The sequence below is a fragment of the Salvia splendens genome, chromosome 14 (assembly GCF_004379255.2).
Source record: "Salvia splendens isolate huo1 chromosome 14, SspV2, whole genome shotgun sequence".
Taxonomy (NCBI): domain Eukaryota; kingdom Viridiplantae; phylum Streptophyta; class Magnoliopsida; order Lamiales; family Lamiaceae; genus Salvia; species Salvia splendens.
This window is the reverse complement of record NC_056045.1, coordinates 7,899,483-7,922,245: the sequence shown is the minus strand read 5'-3', so window position 1 is coordinate 7,922,245 and position 22,763 is coordinate 7,899,483. Positions and strand designations below refer to the sequence as shown.

General features: G+C 38.4%; 1 protein-coding gene across 1 annotated transcript; it reads right to left on the bottom strand.

The window, feature by feature from the left end:
* Positions 1-9,934: 9,934 nt before the first annotated feature.
* LOC121765937 (ethylene receptor 1-like) lies at positions 9,935-14,811 on the bottom strand. Its single transcript, XM_042162235.1, has 7 exons — positions 14,662-14,811; positions 13,069-14,015; positions 12,145-12,513; positions 11,774-12,040; positions 11,553-11,680; positions 11,238-11,435; positions 9,935-10,573 (listed from the first exon to the last, which is right to left on the bottom strand). The coding sequence occupies exons 2-7, from the start codon at positions 13,969-13,971 to the stop codon at positions 10,216-10,218; spliced, it is 2,223 nt and encodes a 740-aa protein (XP_042018169.1). The 5' UTR covers positions 13,972-14,015; positions 14,662-14,811; the 3' UTR covers positions 9,935-10,215.
* Positions 14,812-22,763: the final 7,952 nt, after the last annotated feature.

The following is a 22,763-nucleotide window of genomic DNA, read 5'->3' as shown; positions in this document are numbered from 1 at the left end:
AATATTGTACTTTTTTCTCTTTTTCCATAATAATGTTTCATTTCCATTTTTATAAATAGTAAATCATCATTAATATAGTACCTTTTCTCTTTTTTCCATTATTACTTTAAATACTCTTTTCTCTCATGTAATATACTCCCTCCGTCCCACTTTAGCAGTCCCGGTTTATCATTTTTAGATATTCCACTAATTTTTTTCTATTCACATTTTATTACGCCCTCCGTCCCATAAAAATATGGGCAATGGGTATGACACGAAAATTAAGATAAAATTGGTAAAGTAAGAGAGAGAACGAGAATAATAGTTAAAGTAGTGTTAGTGGATAGTGTGACCTACATTATTAAATTGATATAACTTTCCAAAAATAAAATGCACATATTTTTGTGGGACAGACAAAAATAGAAAGTGCTCATATTTTTATGGAACGAAGAGAGTATAAAACTATAAAAGTAGAACTCACATTCCACTATCTTTTTTTACCAACTTTCTTTTACATTTCTTAAAATTCGTGTCAAACTCAAATGAGACTCTTAAAGTGGGACAGAGGGGTATAATACATTCAAATATATATTTTATTTTCATTTAACACGCTAAACAAATATTTATAAAATCTATTGTCTTCTCATAATTTAGTACTCCATAATACTTTCTCCGTCCCTCGTTAAATGTCTATTTTATATTCGTAACAAGTTTTAAGAAATGTATAAGAAAGTTAGTGAAATATGAATCTCAGTTTTATATATTTATTTTATAATAAAACATTAGCGAAATAAGTTAGTAGAATATAAAAATTATTATAATAAATGCAAAAATGGACATTTAGAGCATCCGCAGCGGCGGGCGTCCTGGCGGACGTCGCACCGGCATGCCAGACGTCCGCCATTAGACGAGCGACCGACGGAAGCGGACGTCGCTTGCGGACACCGGATTTCCGCGGATTTCCGACGGACGTCTGTCGGGACGTCCACCATTGTGGGATCCCGACAAACGTCCTGATTTTTATTTTTTTAAAACTCTATATATACGGCTCGTTGAACTTCATTTCATTTGCACCACTTGTTTTAACAAGTTTTTCTCTCTATACTTTCATTTCTTTTGAAGATAAATGGAGCACCACGATAGTGATTCCCCCGCCACGAGCAAGTCACAAATGCCGACGTTTCCCGTTAGAGTTAGGGAAAACGCTGACGGAAGTGCACCGATATCCGAGATGATGCCCGGAATGACGCCGATGATGCCCCAACCCCAAATGACAGGGATGATGCCCAAGATGATGTAGGGCATGCCTGCCGCTGTGGGGGAGCAGGCAGAGGGTCCGCCGATCACCTGGGGACAATGTCTATTGCCCCTACTTGGATTTATTGTCGAGTGATTCCCCCCTAGAGTACTCCTCTAGAGACTCAGTTCACCGGCATCGAGATTTTCTCTCTTGAGGAGTTGGGACTATCTCCAGTCAGGGAGTCTCCCACTGAGATGCAAACGGCGGCAGGGAGGACGCGGAAGCAAGGGAGAGGGAAGGGCAAGGGCACTGCCTCATCCTCACGTGCGGGGAACGAGGGTGGGGGAGGAAGCTGGCGGGAGAAAGAGGACCATCTGGAGCATAGGAGAGTGCGTCGCGCTGGAGAAGGCCTGGGTCGGTGTAGTCGAGGATCCCTACATCGGGGCTAACCAGCATATTGACAGGATGTGGTGGCGCATTAGCCAAAGCTACCTCCAATTAAACTGCCAGGTGGGAAGCCTCACGATGGAGAGCAATGCCGGAAACAGTGGGAGCGACTGAGGAGGCCGCTCAACAGATTTGTCGGCATCTACCAAAACAACCTCTGCACGACAACCAACGGCATGTCCACCGATGATGTGAAGTTTCTGTCTCACCAGTAGTACCCCGATAGTGAATTGGGTTTCGGGGAATTCAAATATTGGGAGGTCTATCTTGTGGTGCAGACTTCCGCCAAGTTTAGTTCGGGTGTTGAAGCTGGCTGGCCGAAGCGGACGAAGATCAACGCCTCCGGGGAGTACAGCAGCAGTGCCGGTTCCCACGAACTCCCTGACGCCGAGGCAAAGTTCCCGACCCCTCAATCGTCTTCTCGCCGCCGTCACCCGGTTGGGAAAGAGACCGCAATGCGGATGGCCAGGAGAAGCGCCAGCGAGTCCCACGAGGTCCAATCGGATTCTCCGTCCCTGGTCACTCTCGAGCTCAACAATCTCGCCCGTGTGCAGCTAACGCAGAGCATGCTCGACACCATGGACAAGTGGCATGCAATGACTGATCCCTTATACAAGATTATGTTGAAGGATGTCATCGATACTATGAGACGCGATTTGGGGATGGCACCCCTGCCCGAGAGTGGCGCGAAGCTTGAGGTTTTTTTAACTATGTATTTTTATAAAATAATTATGTATGTTTTTTGTTTTAAATAAAGTGACTGCATTTTCTCCGTATTCGTGTCAAAATTTTAATTCCGTAAATTGTTTAATTTGGTGAATTTGTGAATTTTTATTATTGTGGATGTCCTTGGGGATGTCCGGCATTGTGCAGTGGGATGTCCTTATGACGTGGCAGTGCAGTGGGAGGTCCTTATGATGTGGTAGGAGGTGTTTTTGGAAAGTCAGTCGCGATGTCCGTCGGGACATCCGTCCCACTGTGGATGCTCTTAGTAAGAGATACGAGGAAACGATTAAAGTGGATAGTAGACTAGTAGTAGTACTACCTAATAGGGGTAGGGGGACTATGAGAATACTCCTATCTTTTATAGGATGGAAAAGTAATTAAATGAGTTGTAGATACATTACATTTGTATATATGACAATTAAAACAAGATATAACTGTGTGTAGAGATGCCCATCGGTTCCGGTTCCAGCGGTTAACCGCCGAATCGGAACCGTCGGTTCCGGTTCCGAACTGGAACCGTGGCAATTTCCTCGAACCGAAACACGAGGCTGACACGTCGCAGCTTTTGCAGCCGGTTTGTTGACCAAACCGGCGGTTCCGGCAAAACTGCCGGTTTTCCGAAATTCAATTTTTTTTAATTTTGATTTTGAATTCAAATTCATCCATTTCCCCCATTTTTATCTATAAATATCCCCCTCTATTCTCACTTACATTCACCCCACTCTTGTGTTAATAAGAGTTTCTTTCTTCAATCTCCTAATTCTCTCTCTTTGTCTCCCATTTCTTATTTGTGCTATTGTGCTTACATTTGAATTATTCAAGTGCTACTCTTATTATGCATTGTTATACACTTATACTTGTTTCCGTAGTTCTATAAGTTGTCTTTCTTTCTCAATTGCTAAAATAAAAAATATATATATTATTCCATATTTCTAGTTATCAACTATATAATTTGTTACTATCAAGATGTCTTCACCCGAGAAGGTCGTGTTGATAAGGGAAAGGGAAAGTCCAAGAGGCCAAGTCGAAGACCCGTTATTGATCAGATTTCTCCAAAGGAACATGGATGCGTGACAGGTTAATAATTATTATCTACTAATATAATTAATTATGAATTACATTACATTATTGTTCATAATTCTATTTGATATTTACAATACAAATATTATTTTGTAGATTCGAGAAGAGCAAGATATGGCCAATGCTATTGCTCTCTCTCGCTCTCAATCCCAAGGCGATGCTTATGTTGGTACCGGTAGTGGTGCTCCCGGTCGTGGTGCCTATTCTTAACAAATTTCAACCCCTGTGAATCTTGATGATGACGAGGAGGAGGGGGAGAAGGAGGAAGAGGCGAAAGAGTACCCCCACCAAGGAGTCGTCGTGGTCGTGGTCGTGGACACCCTCCTCAACCTTCTAAACCAATTGAAAGGTCTTTAACCTCAAACATCATGGTGAAACATTTCAAGAAGGTACAAGATAGTACCGATCCGGACACTTATAATGTGTATTGCAACTATTGCGAAAACGTATACACATTCTGAAAGGGTGGAGGATATGGTACATTTACCCGTCACATGGAGAAAGCACATCCGGTCAGGTTTGGTATCGCTCCAACCCAAACTCAACTCAACTTTTAACGTTGAGTCGGGACCGGGAGTGGGACGGGTTCATCCCAAACATGAAGTATGTATAGCAATACTCTTTTAAAATATGATCACAAAAATGCTCTTAATGTGATGTCTAGATTTGCTGTGATGAAACATTTTCCGTTCAATGCTTTTGATAACGATGCGTTGGAGTTGAGTACGCGACAAGTTTATAATATCGCTGCAAAAAAATTGAGTCGAACTTCTATGACTCGAGCTGTTGTTAGACAATGCATGGAAAAGAAGGTGCAATTAGGTTCGTTTATTGTTAACTTGGGTCATAAAGTTTCGATTTGCTCTGATGTGTGGACTGATTGTTTTTGTAAAAATTCGTATATGGGTATCACTGTGCATTTCGTTGATCACAGTTGGACTTAAACAAACGTTTGATTGCATTTCGAGAATTTCCCGCACCACACACTGCACAAGCAATTGCTCAATTGATCATTCAAGTTTTGAATGAATTTCAATTGATCAATAAAATTTTTTCCATTGGTTTTGATAATGCAAGCGCTAACACTGCTAGTATAGATGAACTAATCAGTGCATGTTCTCCTGTTATTGATGGTAAATATTTTCATGTGCGATGTATTGCCCATATTTTGAATTTGTGTGTTCAAGATGCGATCGATTTGTGGCAAAAGTATGTTGATCCTATTAGAACTGCTGTTAAGTTGATTTATAACAAAGTTCCTATTGGTAGAGTTTGGAAGAAATATTGTCATAGCAAGCAGTGCAGGTACACCAATTTTCGTTTGGATGTTTCAACTCGTTGGAACTTGACGTACGATATGTTGGAGTCGACCTTGAACCACATTGAATATTTATGTGATTTTTTTAGAACTTGCCCTCATGTTTCTTCTGATTTGATTTTGATACCCGCTTGTTGGGACCACAACATGGATTTGTTTCGATTATTCCGAGCTTTAAAAAATGCCACTGTTGAGTTATCTGGTGTTTATTATCCTACTTCTGTGCACGTTTTAGAGCATTGCAAGTATGTGGCAATTGGTTTTAAGACATGTGTGAAAAATACTCAATTCATAGAGTTGAAGGCTATTTTGTTTTATATGGTTGAAAAATGGTTAAAATATTTTGCCCGTATTCCAAATGTGTTTTTGATTGCAAAATGCTTGGATCCAAAGTGGAAGTTGCATGGCGTTCATAAAATTTTATACATGTACTATGGTTGTTTGCACGATTTGTATTTTTCTCAACTTCGCGAAATGGGCTTGACAAGAGGAGAATGCTTCGAAATAAGTCTTCCGAATGTTGATGAAATCAAACTAAGGTTAGATAGTGCACTTCGTGCTCTCTACGCGGAATATGAAATGCGGTATAACACCACTCACCAAGTACGTGCTCCTCCTAGTCCTTCTACATTTGATTTTGGTGGCGGGAACTTTAGCAATGTCATGATTAATCCAGACGTAGTATCACAATTGCAAGATCTATACGGTACTACAACCAATAGGACTAGACCTACTAGTGTGTTAGTATATATTTGGAATCGCGTTCTATTTTTCAAGATGCAGGTCCTCCTACTCAACAAATTGACGTCCTTAATTGGTGGGGAACACATGACAAAGAGTTTTCGATACTCTCGATAATGGCTAAGGAGATTTTTGCCGTTTCCGTTTCCACCGTCGCCGTTGAGCAAGCTTTTAGTGTCGGCGGTTGTGTTCTAGACGACAAAATGAGCAATCTCTCCGCCAAAAACATGGAAGCCACTATGTTACTTGATGATTGGGCAAAGACGGACAAGAGAGCACAAGAGCCGGATTTCGACTTCCGTATAGAGAGTGATGGTGAAGACTTTTCCACCGATGGCGATGACGAGGTCGGAAGCGAGAGCGCTCAACAATAGCAATGAGGGGGGGAGGGGCGGTGAATGGCGAACACGGCCGACCAAAAAGGTAAGCAAGGTAAGAGAACTACGTGGGCTTTGATTCCTCAACAAAATTGTGGATACGTAGGCAACTCAACTTAAATTTGAAAAGTTTAACTTTGAAAGTTTAAGTTGAGCTCAAGCCCTTTTCAATTTTTTTCCTTTTTCCCCCCATTTCATGTTTTTTTTATTTACGTTCCGACGACACTTGTAAATTATATTACATTGTTGTATGTTGTATACTTGTATATGTATTGTAAATTGTAATGTATCGTTGTCCGTTACAACTCAAATTCAATAAAATTGATATCATTTTCACCTTATTCGTCTTATTTCAATTTAAATTATTCATTGTCTTGTTCCAATTTATTGTATAGGTCCAAATTTCAAATTACAAAAAAAAAAAAAACTGAACCGTGAAACCGCCGGTTTTCGAACCGGAACCGTGTAAACCGACGGTTCCGAACCGGAACCGGAACAGCCGGTTTTCGAACCGCAGCCGAAACCGGAACCGTGAAATAGCCTCACGGTCCGGTTCCGGTTCCGTCTCCCTACAAACCGGAACCGCCGGTTTTGGAACCGTGGGCAACACTAACTGTGTGTCTGTGTCTGCATCCAAAACAATTAATTTTCTTAATTCATTTGTATTGACAATCTAACACTTCACTAGCGCCTGGGCCCAACTGCCCATTGATTACAAAATTTAATAAGTACCTATATAATTTACTTATTTCGTTTGCAAGATTGAGAATCTAACACATCATTAGTGCCTATGCCCAGTCATTACAATGTATCTACAATATTCCCTACGTATCATAAAAATACAAAATTTAAAAATGGTACTTAATGCTAAATTGGTAAAATTGTAGAGAGATAAAAATGCATAAATTTAAATGCAAAATTTTATTAAAATAGGATTATTAAAATATTGTTAACTGATAATGACACCTGCCTTAATAAAAAGAAAAATCGACTTATTTTAAAGAACGATCCAAAATAACAAACACGGATATTTTTTGGGATGAAGTAACATTTTTCTGTATAAAATGATAAATGTCAATAATTGACCATATAAATAATTCTTGTAATTTAAATACTCCCTCCGTCCCCTATTAAAATTGTCTACTTTGGTTACGCCACGGGTCTTGAGAAATGTAAAGTAAAAGTGAGTTTAAAAAGTTAGTGGAATATAGGTTCCACTTTGTATATTAGTTTTATACTTAATAAAATGTGAATGAAATGAGTTAGTGGAATGTATGACCTACTTACCATTTATGGTAATAAATGAAAGTGGAAAATTAAAAGAGGATGGATGAAAATGGTAAAAGTGGACAATTAATAGGGGACGGGGGAGTACTAATAAAAAATATTCATTTGTTATGCATGATAAAGCTGAACAAATTTGGGTATACACCTCTGTCCCCAAGAAGATAATTCCTTCATGGGATGGCCGGATTTCATGCACTCTTATTTTAAAGAGTTTAAGTACAGAGAAAAATGTTCTTATAAATTTTAAAGTAGGAAAAATGAATAAAGTAAGATAAAATAAATTTGTTGGATATATTAAAATAGGAAAGATGATTAAAATAAGATAGACAAAAATGTCATTGAATATTTTAATTATTGCCTAAATAAGTTAGAAGTCATCCTGTCAGGATGAATTGGAAAAAAGTGGATCATCTTTACTGTTTAAACATTTTCTTCTTCTTTTTTAAATTAATCTTTTGCAATCATTTTCGTCATTTATTTCTCTAATTTGAGTCCCTCTTATTACTTCTAAACCAAATTTTTATCGGTATTCTCTTCTTGTTTTGTTTTAATTTCAATTCCTATTAATTTTTAACCTAATTTATTGGTCCTTTTGTATTTTTTCTCTAATTTTAATTCCTCCTACTTGTTGAACCTATAAGAATTTGGTCTTAAATCTGAATCAGCGTAGTAAACTTGAAAAGTTATAATTAGAAAAAAGATCGTTCAACATACATATAGCACCCTTATATTTTGCTTGCTTAGAAAATAAATGCTTCATATATTAGCCACTACAGAAAAATGTTCAGACCGATTTTGCTACACGTTATCATCATGATTTTCATTAATACTGATTAATCACGCTTTCATTTAAAAGTATTCTTTTCGCTTTAATAATTTATTGATGTTTGAGTGTTAATTTCTTCTTTTTTGTTTCAACATTTACTTTTCAGATTCTTGTTCTCATCTTTAATCTTTATTAAACTGTTATCGAGTACAAAGTGTTTATATATGATTTTTTTTAATTGCAAAATATTGTTGCGTCTCTTGTACTCCTGCTGCTCACCTTCTTTGAAAGTTTTAACCCTTTTGACATAAAAAAAAATTGCAATTATTTTATTGCATTACTATGTAGATTTCAACTTTCAAGTAATCATTTAATTTGAAATATATAATTATAAAGTAATAGTAGTAGTGCTACCGATAACCATCATTGTCTCTAACTTTACATTTAACAAATGTAAATATGAATGAGAAAACAAATGATGAGTTCACGATAATGCTGTTGCATGAGTTCTGAATTCACGTTTTAAACACATCCAAATATATCTTTTTGGCAATGATATTATTAATTAAGAAGGAAATAGTATATGAGAATTGGAAATCCACTTTGTCCAATACACATGATGACACGTAGTTGGGCTTAATAAATGTCAGATATTGACAGTTATTAATTTCTTGTTACTGTCACAGTATACATTACCAGAATATCTTTCATGTCCATATCATATAAAATGTATTTATGATCCATAGTGGTTGCCAAATAGTTTAAAGAGAATAATTACAATTTGGAATAACTAAAATGTGGAATAAAAAAACTAATATAGTTGACATAGTGGTTTGACACTGGAATTAAGTAAACATGATATTGGAAATTCAATCTCTACTTGTATGAATGGAATAAATCATTTGGCCAGTTTCCTATTGCTAAGAAACCATTCTAAGTTTTAAAAAATTAATGTTTCTTTTTGAACATGATAGAGGTATAAAACATTTATCTTTTGCAATAATTGTAACTTTTATCCATAAAAATGTCATATTATAAGATGGAGTATTATATTTGTGTTTATATAACCTTTTATTCAATAAGATGGGTACAGTTACATAATTACTTTATGTTCAATGAATTTTAATCATAATTCTTAGCATTGAGTAGTAAGTATATTGGTTATCTTTATTCAAAAAAATATTGAGTGGTTAATTTTTAACATGAAGTTTTGATGTAATTATAGGTTTATGAGAAATGGCAAGCTACATAGTACAGTAATATAAGCACCTTACATGACCACCACTTTGATGCACATTTATCATTTTTTATTTTGTTTTATTTTGTATATTTAGCTTGATCTAATATAGGAGTACTATTAAAAAACGTCACCGATGTTTTAAATTTTACAAAAATCATAAAATCAAAATTCCATTTGTTCATTTTTTTTATTTATATATTTATTGAAGTTATAGAAAAAATGACAAATCGAGCTACATTTTCATGAATTTTGTAAAATTTAAAATCTCAATTTAACTTTTTAATGTATTATAATCAAACCAATTATATAAAGCAAAACAAATAACGCTAAACGTGCAACAAATGAAGATGATGTTCATATAAGGTGATCACATAAGCTATGTAACGTATCATTTCTATAAATCTATGCAAAGATGATGATACCAAAAAATTATACATTAATACGTACAAGAAATTTTAGCCAAATTTATGATATATCTAGAAATTTTGTTAAAAAAAACTAGCTAAAAATGGTCACTAGATCGAAAATGTATTACTACTAATTAAGATCTCTTCATCATTGGCTTAACAACACCTCAATTATAAAATGAGTTTCTTTATTTTAACTGTTATAATATTAACATAACATACAAAACTCAAAATTCTTATTATTCTAATTGTACCACTGAATAATTTTATTGTCAATTAGTGTATGATACTGTAATTACAGAAGCCATTCAACTTGGAAAAACAGATTAATAACTTTTTTACTATAATAAATTTATCTCAGATTGACTATACTACATATCAATAAAATGCACATAACTTGACAGTTGAAACTAAGTGGAAAAAAAATAAATTAAGCTCATCATCTATAAGCAGGCAACTTAAGATTACCTCAGAAGAAGTCATCTTCACAACTCCGTCGTGATCATCATTCTTGCCGTATATCAATCACCGGCGCCTCCATTCGGACACTGCAACCATCCATCAAGAAGCGCAAGAACTTGGTAGCTGAGCACTTCCACTCCCAACGTTATTGAGATTCGACAAGATACCCGTGTTCTAAGAAATCAGACAGAACACTTCTCATTTTATCTACCGACACGGGCTTCAGTATGACTCCGTCCATGCCAACCTTTCGACAGTTCTCTTTTATCATTCTGTCAGTATTTCCAGTAAGTGCAACGATAAAAGGTCCATCTGAACGTTTAGAGAACTTCTCCCTGATCCGTACAGCAACTTCAAAACTATCAACAGCTGCCATGCTCACGTCGAGGAAAACAGCCTTGTGTTCATAGCTTACAGCTCTAACACACTCATCTCCGGAAGAAACAGCCAACACATCACATCCTAGGTGCACAAGGAGTCCCTTGGTTACCGTACGACCAACACTGTTTATTCAATGTACGACGTTAAAGTCAATAACATGGAGAGGAACATCGCAATTAAATACTTGTAAACTTAGAAATGCATCAGTTTAGACAAAAATGGTGATATTGTAGAGTGCATCATATCTCATAAGATATTCTCTAGAGAAATATCTTTGATTTGGCAGCGCCTTCAGGCGTAGCCTTATAGACAAAGTGGATAACCAATCATCTGTTCTTTATTGCTTTTTCGCGATTGTATCTGTTATTTCCAACAAGGCGAATAGGTGTTACAGAGTATAACTAAAACTGATCTGTTTTATATTAAATCCAATTGACAAAGTGTGGTTTGGTCCAACCACAAGTGGCACTATTATGGCAACATGGTATGTAAACCAGTGAATATAAGACCATGTTTCTACTCCACATAACACTTTTTTTCAGAAGATTGAAAATCAGCACGAAGCTTAACCAAACTAATACGGGTTAATATTATCTTAAGAGGAAGAACTATCTCGATTCAGGTACCAATTATGATCATAACAACATCCCAAACCAAATCACCTAATAAGTTTTACTGGCAACCGTCAAGGAATAACAGTTAGCATAAGAGACAAAACCGACGCAAGAACAAAAAAGCAATGATAAGCAAAAGGACAAGTATTTAAAGGGTGCATGTATTACTAACCTGTTATCATCCATCACAACAACTTTAAGCCCGGAAAAAATTAACTTTACTTGATTTCCAGGGCCTTTGTGCAAAAATGGAAGCTTGGACTCATTTAAGCGAGCAGGAATTCCAAGTTTAACAATGAAGATCACAGTAGAACCCCGGCCAAGACCTTCACTCTCAATCCAAATGTGCCCCTCCATGAGATTTACAAATCTGTTCGCATAAAAACCATATTTGAAGGTAAATGCAAAGGCAGAGAATGCGACAAAGTTCCAAGGATTGGATTGAAAATAAATAATGTTGCAGAAGAATTATGAAATAAGATCCTACCTCTTACAAATTGCTAGGCCAAGGCCACTACCACCAGAATTTTTGGTAGCAAGTGGTTGGCTCTGCAAAAATTTCATGAATAGCTTAGGAATCTCTTGTGGGTTAATTCCTGAACCAGTATCTTTTACCTAAAAAATAGGGCAAGAAGTTACTAGAAACTCATAAGAATCAACAAAGCTAATTTCTTGAGAATTTACTTCCATTGGCAATTGGAAACAAACCTCTACACGCAAATAGAAGTGATTATCACTATGTGTAGGCAAAAAATCAGGGGCTCGAGGATCTCTTAGAGAGTCGGGCTTCGCAACAAAAGCTGATACCGAGATGCCTCCCTCTTTTGTGAACTTAATAGCATTCCCAACAACATTCAGTAGAACTTGCATCAGTCTTTTTTCATCACCAACAGCATGTTCAATCAAATCAGGGGACAAATTCAACATAACATATAACTTCTTCACAGCTGCAATAGGTTTTATCAAATAAAGTACCTACAACAAGAATTAGATACCTCAGTAAGCCTAGAATACGCATGAAAAAAAATTACAATTTCTTCCCCATCTGGAAATAAAAACAAAAAGATGAGTGCTCCAACCTCCCTGAAAAGTGAATGAAGATTGAAAGTTTCTATCTCAAGTTGAAGGCTACCATCTTCAAGCCTCGAAAGATCCAATACATCATTAATGAGGGTAGCCAACAGGTTACTACTCTTCAGGATTGTTTCAACCATTAGACGTTGCTCAGGCGACAGCTCAGTTTCTTGTAGTAAGGAAGACAAAGCAATTGTTGCATGAATAGGAGTTCTCATCTCATGATTCATGACGGCCAAGAAATCATTACGAGCACGCACAGCCGTCTCTGCTTCTCTTCTTGCCAGATCTAGAGCAACATTCTGTTCCATAAGAAGATCCCTCGCCCTCATTGATTCTTCTAAAATTGCAGCATGGGAGAGAGCAACAGCAACCTGATACATGGAGAAGTCAAAACATAGTGAAATCAATCATAAATTATCTCAAGACGAACTTCTGAATTGATAGACACTAACAAGTTTAAAACCCAAGTCAAGAAGTGATGAAAGAATTTGGGCCCCAAGCAGACTAGTATACCATCACACCTTTGCTATCTGCTTAACCATGTCAGCATGACTCTGATTTATTCTAAGAACATCCTTCATCACTGTTCTGGTGACTTTAACTAAGATTATATATGAGCTCTAGACACTATAAATATAACTGGACCCGCAAGTTAACCTTTTTAGGACACTAGAGAGATTATAACCATTATCATCCTTAACAAGAAAAGGAGAACTACATAAAAAAATCCAAATGACCAGCTACTAGAAGAGTTTTTAAACCCTCTTAATAAAAACATTAAATAGCAAGTCTCCACCTGCATTCTCTAAGATTAGCTTTGCAGAATTCCTAATTAAAAGGCATATGCGCAATATACACTTTTAACAGATACAGTTACAAGGTCAGCAATCAACACGTAAAAAGGAAGAGACTAGGCAAAATCGAACCTGATCTGCTACCACCTCAACAAGCTCCAACTCATGCACATGCCACAGCCTAGCACTGTTTGAAGGGAGCATTAAAACCATCAAAGCATATCTTTTAGTTGACAATTCAGGCCAATCATGGATCTGAAAATTGGACAGATGCAAGAGAGGGACGCGCACAGCTACCACCTCTCCTGGCATGTATTGTCCAGCAGGTCGAAGCCGGGCAACAGGGGAGCTTGGAGAGATTTTTACAGCACGGCTAGTATTGAATACTTGATTGATTACAGGTAGTTGTATGGGCACGGACAAACCAACCGGGTTTTGGTGGCGGAGAGTGTAGGAAAGATTGAGCTCTAGTCCAGTCCGTGTCGGCATCCATAATGCACACTCTTCCAAACCCAATGTTCTTCCAAGCTCAACAAGAGTAGTCTTCAGTATGGTATGCCTATCAAGAGTGCTTCTGATTTCATGAGTTAGCATCCTTACATGCCTACCAGTTTCTTCCTGTGTACGGATCAAGCCCATTTCTCTGTCTAGTTCTGCAGCCTTATTTTTCAAAAATAGTTCCCTTGTTTTGACACTTAATAGATCAGGGATGATATGTACTAGCATAAGTGCTGTTGCACAAGACACAACAGCTGTCAAAACTTTGGCTGTAGTCATCACAACTGCCACAGTCCTCGTATGCATAGTAAATGTCCACAAATTTATCAGGTGTGTTGCTCCACAAAGAACAATAAAAGCACCAAACTGCACGAGAACCCATCTATAAGGAAATACAGCAGATTTCTTGACAAAATATATTATCTCCAAAGGGATTGAGAAATACGCCAATGCGATGAAGAAATCTGATATATACTGATACTTCATCAGCAATTCATCAGCTGGCCATGGTGACTCAAAGCAGTTACAATACTCCATTTTGCAAGAGCTACTGATACCTTATTAGACCTCTCTCAATGCAACTGAAGCAACAAAAAGAAAGCACAGAATGGATATAAGCAAGATAAAGTCTCCAATCAGCGTTATACTAGGAAAAGACTGTTCCTAGAACATAAAAGCATATACCGAAGAAATATTATAAACATTTGGACTAATAACTACACACAAATACTAAACACAGATTTATAGAAAAGTTCAAGTTTTATTTGGTGATCTATTTAAAAGTGATAGAATTTAAAATACACTTATTTTATACTAGTATTAACTCTATTTCAGTAAATCATCAAAACATTTTGCCTAACTGTTGAAAAGCTACAGCAACATTTTTCAATAATCTAATCCATATCAATATAGCACATACGGAAGAATATCTAAACCCTCAACATGAATGTCTTTTATATTTGGCACAACAATACAGAATAAAAGACGCTATATTTAGATTTGAGCCTGCACTGTGAATTGAAATCGTAAATCATAAACAATACTATAATTCAAAGCTGAGCTTGTAATGTCAATCGGATTCGGAAAGCAGAAGCAATAGAAGATACTACAAGTTTGAGGTTGTAGCGTGAACTGAATCAGGAAATGAGAAGCAAAATGATTTGAAATTGATGCGTGTAGTGAGAATTGAATTGAGTTTGAAGAGATAGATCAGAAATTAGAGCTCACATAAATATGCGTTTTTGCAAGTTGGAGTTCAGATGTTGCAGAAGAACCAGCGGAGGCGCTGTGGCGTTGCGACGACGAAGTCCGGAGTTGGAGGAGGGAGGAGATGGGAAGAGAGAGAGAGATGAAGATGACTTTCTTTATTTAGAAAGGGGGCTGTATCCAGTCGAGTTTTGCGCCAATTTTATACTTCTATATATGTCCCACAATTTATTAGAAAATTAATATAATTACTCACTTTCTACTTACATTACATATATTTTCACCCCCACGCCATCTCCTATTGCACCGTAGCACATAAATACTATCAATACCACTTCTTATCCAAAGATTAAATTAATGTTTCTTTTTAAATAATCAAATTTTGGCTGCTTACTATTTAGTGAACCTAGCCGAATGGCCTCTCAAGCTTTTACTCCCACTTTACATAGTCACGGATTCAGAAAATGAAACTCGTGAGGTTAGACACACTAAAAGTAGAAAGTGTTGTTATCGGGTTCTGATTCTGATGGGATTTTTACTGTTGCTTATTGAATTTGATATTCAAGAGAGAACAGGAAGAAGACATTGTAGGAGAATTGTATTTCTTTGTTGTGTATTATCGTTTGGAGTAATCCTCTTAATATAGAGGTTTACCCAAATTTACAAATGGTAATACTATCTCCTATTTTTGGTGGTATCAATCACACACTAATTACAGGATCAATCACTCCCTAATAACATGATTCTTGCGTTACTTACGTTATTTCTTTTCATATTCTAACACTCCTCCTCAAGCTAAGTGACGACATTTCTGATGCTTAGCTTGCTTAATACTTCTTCAAACACCTTTGAGAAAGGGCAACTCAATAATTCATTTCTCAATCTTTTCTTTGATGAAGTGTCGATCAATCTCCACATGCTTCTTCCGGTCGTGCTGGACTGGATTTTCGGCTATGCTGATTGCTGCCTTGTTGTCACAAAATAGTTGACTCTTCTGTGTAGGTGGAAAACCAATTTCTGTAAGAAGTCTCCGTATCCATAGAATTTCAGTTATTCCACTATTTGCCCCCCGGAATTCAGCTTCAACACTGGAAAGTGCAACCACATCTGCTTTTTACTCCTCCAAGTAACAAGATTGTCCCCTATGAACATGAAGTACCCAGCTGTTGACTTTCGATCGATAGGATTGCTTGCCCAGTCAGCGTCGGTGTATCCAGACACTTCTAAATGCCCTTCACCTTTCAGTAAAACTCTGTAGCCATCTGTCCCTTTGAGATATCTTACTATCCTCATCGCAGCATTCATGTGCTTTTCCTGCGGATTGTGCATAAACTGGCTTACCACTCCAACTGCATATGCGATATCTGGCCTTGTATGGACTAGGTAGATCAGTTTTCCAACCAAGCGTTGATATCGTTCTTTGTCTGCTGGTTTGGCTCCTTCTTCTATTTTCAAACCATGGTTTTGTACCATTAGTGTCTCTACTGGCTTGCATTCTAGTAGTCCTGTCTCTGTTAGCAAGTCGAGGACGTACTTCTTCTGTCTCAAGAATATCCCCTTTTCTGATCGCATGACTTCTTTTCCCAGAAAGTACTTCAAATCTCCTAGATCTTTCATCTCAAATTATTGGAAAAGATTTTCTCGCAACTTCTCAATTTCAACCGTGTCATTTCCTATAATTATCATATCATCCACATATATCAGAAGACATGTTATGCTATCACCTTTCTCTTTGAGGAAGAGAGTATGATCAAAGTTGCTTTATCGGTATCCATATGTCTGCATCGCCTGACTTAACCTTCTAAACCACACCCTGGATGACTGTTTTAGACCGTATAGTGTCTTCTTTAGACGACATACTTCTCCTGGTCCAAATTCACGTGAATAGCCCGGGGGAACCTCCATATATACCTCTTCATTTTTCTTCAGTTCTCTATGTAGGAAGGCATTAGTGACGTCAAGCTGATGTAAAGGCCAATTCTGATTCGCTGCAACAGATAATAGGATCCTCATTGTGCTCATCTTGGCTACTAGTGAAAAGGTCTCAATGTAATCCACCCCATATGTCTGAGTATAACCTTTTGCTACCAGTATTTCCTTATATCTCTCAATTGATCCATCTGCCCGCCTTTTTATAGTGAAGATCCATCTGCATCCAACTGATCATTTTCCCTCTGGTAGTACACATTTCTCCCATGTATTATTTTTAAGAAGTGCACCCATCTCCTTCTTCATGGCTTCCCTCCAATGCTTGTGCTTCATCGCTTCTTCGACCGTGTTTGGTATTTCATCCTCATAAAGGGAAGCTTCAAATGCTTGTGTCATTTCAGTCATCTGGACAATCATGCAGTAGGCAATAGGGTAGCGAGCTTTCTTCCCTTCCAATCTGGGGAGTATTTCTTCGGGGGCATTCCTCTATTGCATCATGGAGGCAGGATAGGTTGTCCGGAGGTTTCTGGCTCCTCTTGGATAGTTTCTCCTCTATGCTCAAGGTCAGTCTCAATAACAGGGAATTCACTAGGATCAGAATTCCTTACCTCAGGATAATCAGTCAGAGATATTTGGGCCTCGTCACTGAGCGCAGTGGTCTTTGCCGGTGTGTTTGAGGCCTGCTCAATTGGTAAAGCCAACCTTCTCTGTTGGATCCACTTCAGGAACAAGACTTGGTATAGGACTGGTGATTAGGTTCGGGAACAAACTTAGCGGGTCAATTGAAGTTTCTTTTTGATTTCCCTCCCCCTGACTGCTAAGTTGGTAATAGAAGTACTCATTTTCAATGAAATCACAGTTCATTGTGATAAACATGAGTTTGGCTTTGGGGTCGTAGCATCGATAACCTTTGTTGTTGGGCATATCCTAGGAAGACTCCTTTTACAGCACAAGGGGAAAATTTGAATCTTTCGTGTTTTGGTATATGAATAAAGGTAGAGAATCCAAAAACACTTGGCTCAAGAGTGAGTGAGAGAGGTATCTGTGTTTAGGTAGATAGGACTTGTATGAGGGATTTGTTTTCGAGGCCTTTAGTGGGTAGGCAATTCAGGGTATAGACAAAAGTGGCTAGGGCTTCAGGCCAAAAAGACTTTGGAACTTTGGATTTTATAAGATGGGCTCTGGTCATTTCAAGGAGTTTCCTATTCTTTCGTTCTGCTACCCCGTTTTGTTCAGGTGTGTGAGGGCAAGTGGTTTGGTGTACAAGGCCATTTTTTGCAAAGAATGTTGCATTTGGGTATTGACATACCCCCCCATTATTAGACCTAAGGATTTGTATGATTTTCCTATACTGGGTTTGAACAAAGGTATAGAAAAGGACAAATTTATCAAAGACTTCTGACTTAGATTTCATAAAATATATACATATCATGCGTGAAAAATCATCGATAAAAAGCACAAAATATTTAAGCCCTTGACCGCCAGTAATAGGTGTTGCCCCCCACACATCAGAATGAATAAGGGAAAAAACTTGGTCCACACGGGTATTATTAGCTTTAAAAGAATGTCGATGACTCTTAGCCAAAAAACAAGTATCACAATCCATACGAGTAATTTTATCAAAACAAGGGAATAAAACTTTAAGATAACCTAGCGATGGGTGTCCTAATCGACGATGTCATAGCAAAGCCTGTCTGTCCGCAGATCCGTCAGTCAGCAACACAATACTCTATTGAGCTACCTCATCCACATAGTAGAGACCACGTCGCTCAGTGCCACGCCCAACAATCGTCCCCGTCTGAGTATCCTGTAACATGCAAAAAGATGGTTGCATTAGTAAGGTGCAATTCAGTTCTTTCGTGACATGACTGACAAATAGTAACTTATGGGACAAGGTTGGGACATATAGACAATTTGAGATTTTTAGAGCGGGTGAAATATTAATGGTTCCAGTTCCCTTGACAGTAAGCAATTCCCCATTGGCAGTCTGGATATATTCTTTATGAGGTTAGGACATCCCAATAAAATCAGATTCATCAAATGACATAGTGCCAGTAGCCCCACAGTCAAAAATCCAATCATTAACCTTATATGAAGATTCAGACATACTACAGGCTGCAGATAAATTTTCTAGAACTTGAAACCTATTTTTGCAATCAATTTGAGGTTCAAATTCCAATTTTCTAGAGTCTGGGGTTCTTTTTCCAACAATATGAGAGTAAATGGGGTCAATATTTAATTTAGGAGTGTTTGAGGACAGCATAAAAAGAGAATGGGGTATATTTTCATATTCTACGGAACTGGAGGGACTGGAATATAATAAAGGTGGAAGTGAGGGGTTTAATTTAAAATTAAACCCCTCATTACCTTTCCCAACCCTTGCCGATGCCATTTCTTCTCCAGAAGGCGCCGCTGCAGTCCCAATTCCGATTGCCTCATATCGACCAGCAGCGGCGGAGGTGGCTCCGATGCTTCCCGCTGCATTCACAGCGCTGGTAGCTCGATCTCGTTCCCCTGCTGCTGGTTGTCCTCTGTTCCCCTTGTTCGCCCAATTTCGAGCAGCCCGTCGCTTCTTCATCTCGTCCCACCAATCATGGTATCCGACGAGATGGAAGCACTGGTCCTTGGTGTGTTTCCGTCCTCCACAGTGAGAGCACACGAGCTTGTTCTTATCCTTTTCGAAACGACGATCCTCTCCACGGTGCGGAGTCTGCCCGCCTCGTCCGCCGCCGCCGCGAATCGCCAATCCCGCCGCGATTCCACCATTGTCAGTGCCGGTGGGTGCAGGTTTAAGCAAGCTTTCATTCGTTGCCTCCCTTCGGACGATGGCGTAGGCGTTCTTCACCGACGGAAGAGGGTCCCGTTTTAGGATGTCTTTCCATGTTGCTTCGTGGCTTTCATTCAGGGCCATTAGGAACTGGTACACTCTTTCCTCTTGTATCTCTTCATTACGGAGTGCGATATCCTCCGCACACTTTATTCGGTTGGGCCTCCTTCTGTCAATTGTCATCCACAGATTTTGGAGACGGAACCACAATTGTTCCAAGGTCATGTCGCCTTGTTTGATGGTGCTTGCTTTCACGTGCAGGTCGTATACTTGTAATGAGTCTCCTCCACTTCCATAGGTAACGGCCAGTCCCTCCCATAGCTCCCTCGCCGTCGGATATTGCGAGACCTCATTCACGAGTTCGGGTTCCAAGTGGTTGATTATCCGCCAAACACTATATGATCCAGTTTTTGCCATGTTTCGTGGTATGGATCTGTGTTTGGTGGAGGAACTGAATCCCAAGAGATGTGGGAGGATAAGCCCTTCCCACCAATCGCTCGTGTCATGAGATTCTCCCAGAGCGGGTAGTTATCTTCCGATAGTTTGGTGGTGACAACTATCTCGCCTGGATTTTCTGGATTGGGCGCCGTTGATTTTGGTGGATTTGGAGATGTCTGCATACTCTGCCGGATGAACTCCGCGAATTGGATGCAAAATCATCGCCAAAATTCATGATTTGGTTCTATTTCTTTTCTTCCTGATCTGACATAGTTCGTTGTTGTTTATGATGTAGGTTTCTGCCTCTTGGTTGAAGGGTCGAGATTGGTATGGATGATGAGATTATATTCTGAGTCCCTCATTACCATATTGAATTTGATATCCAAGAGAGAAGAGGAAGAAGACATTGTAGGAGAATTGTATTTCTTTGTTGTGTATTATCGTTTGTAGTAATCCTCTTAATATAGAGGTTTACCCTAATTTACAAATGGTAATACTATGTCCTATTTTTGGTGGTATCAATCACACACTAATTACAGGATCAATCACTCCCTAATAACATGATTCTTGCCTTATTTACATTATTTCTTTTCAAATTCTTAACAGCTTCCTCTATCACGATTGTCCTCAATCCTCATCATTCCGGTAACATAATAAAATTCGTGTGTCGCGAGTATTTATTGTAATCTCTTCTTTCCATGCTCTACTACATCATCAAGAGCCCTATGAATTGAAACTTGCATAAAAATATGTCTATTTTCTTGCTTCAATTACAAAAATTTGAAATTGACAAATTCAAATCATGAGATAAGGAATAATATAAGAAATAAGTTTATCAAAATTGTAAAATTTGCTTAAAAAATCATTATGTACATTTGGCCTAATATGATTACTGACTTTATAGAATTAGGTTATAAATTTTAATACTTGTATAACTAATCAAAATTTTATGAAATTATTAAACTATATTCCTCTGATTTTTAAGTATGAACTATTTTCATTTTAATTCGTTCCTTAAAACTATGATCTTATTAATTGGGTCATTTTTCTATTTTGGAAAGTTCCAAGATAATTGAGTAATTTCTATTTTTGGCAAAAAAATAACACCTCCCTTACTTAATTCTCTATTGATTTATCTTACTTTATTCACCATTCACTTAGAGCATCCCCAACGGGGCTCTTGCTGAAGGACCGCGTCCGTGCTAACGGCGCGGCACCCTGCTGTCCACCGCTGCACTCTTGCCGATGGCACGACACTGCCCGATACATCGAGCACGTCCGTGCCGCTGAGCAGGGTGATGTGGCTGCACACAATTGGCCAACGGCTTAGCCGTTATAATTTCTATTTTTTTTAAATCGAAAATAATATTAAAAATTTAAAAATATATATATATTCGGATTCCTAAAATACAACTCATCTACATCTTCCGCTCTCACTCATACCATCTCTAAATTCAGAAATGGATTTCAGCGATATCATTGCGGAAGCGGAGCGCGAAGAACAAGAATACTATGAACAATATCATGCCGCCTATGAAACCTATGTCACCGCCGCTACCCCCGCCCCTCCTCCTCGACCAACTAGATCAAATCGCCGCTACATCCCTCGTGACCGGGAGGGAGCCCACGAAAGGCTCGTTGCCGACTATTTTTGTGATGAGCCGCGGTTTCCGGAAGATTACTTTCGGTGCCGTTTTCGCATGTCAAAACGGTTGTTTATGCGTATTGTCAACACACTGTCCGCTCGTGTTGAATACTTTCAATCACGTAGAGACGCAACCGGTCGGCAAAGTGTCTCGGCGTTGTAGAAGTGTACTTGTGCCATCCGACAACTTGCTACTGGGCAAACGGCTGATCTCTTCATTGAGTATTTGCATGTGGGTGACTCAACTGGAATCGAATGCCTCAAAAAGTTTTACAAGGGCGTTCGTTCTACTTTCGGTGAGGAATTCCTTCGGGCACCTACCAGCGAAGATTGTCAACGGTTGCTTCATTTTCATGAAACAGTCCACGGATTTCCTGGTATGCTTGGCAGCATTGACTGCATGCATTGGAAGTGGAAGAATTTCACGAATGCTTGGAGGGGGCAACACTTGAGCGGCCACAAAGGTGGCGGCCCAACGCTTATCCTTGAAGCGGTCACCGACTACCGCCTATGGATTTGACATGCATATTTTTGTGTTGCCGGATCCAACGACTTGAACTTGCTCTATTCTTCACCACTCTTCAATAATGTTTTGAATGGTGTAACACTGGTGATCGACTTCACCGTCAACGGAAAGCCATACCACATGAGTTACTATCTCGCCGATAGTATCTACCCAAGGTGGTCGACTTTCGTGAAGACGCTCAACAATCCGCAAGACCCAAGACAGGTTCTTTATGCGCAGCGTCAAAAGGCTGCTCAGAAAGACGTCGAAAGAGCTTTTGGGGTCCTTCAAGGCCGATTCAACATTGTGAGGGCCCCGTCTTGGCTGTGGTACGTTAAGAATACTGTTGACATCATGTACTCGTGTATTATCTTGCACAACATGATTATAGCTGACGAAAGACCGATGGCGGCTAACTTTAACGACGAGGATGAAGCCGAAAGCTCAACCGCAAGGTCTCCCCCACGCCGAAGTATGTATACGACAGTGTGCGAGAGGATCCAAACAAGACATACAATACGCGATACCAAAACCCACACTGAGCTACAAGATGACTTACTCAAACACATTTAGGCGAAATTCGGCAACAAGTAGTGGGTTTTTTAATTTTTATGAATTTAATTATGAAATTTTTAATTTTTAGGATTTAAATTATGTAATTTTTATTTTATAGACTTTATTATGAAAATTTTAATTTTTAAGCTTTTAATTATGTAATTTTTAATTTTTTAGTGATTAGTAATAGTATTTTGGATATTTTTAATGCATTTTAATATTAT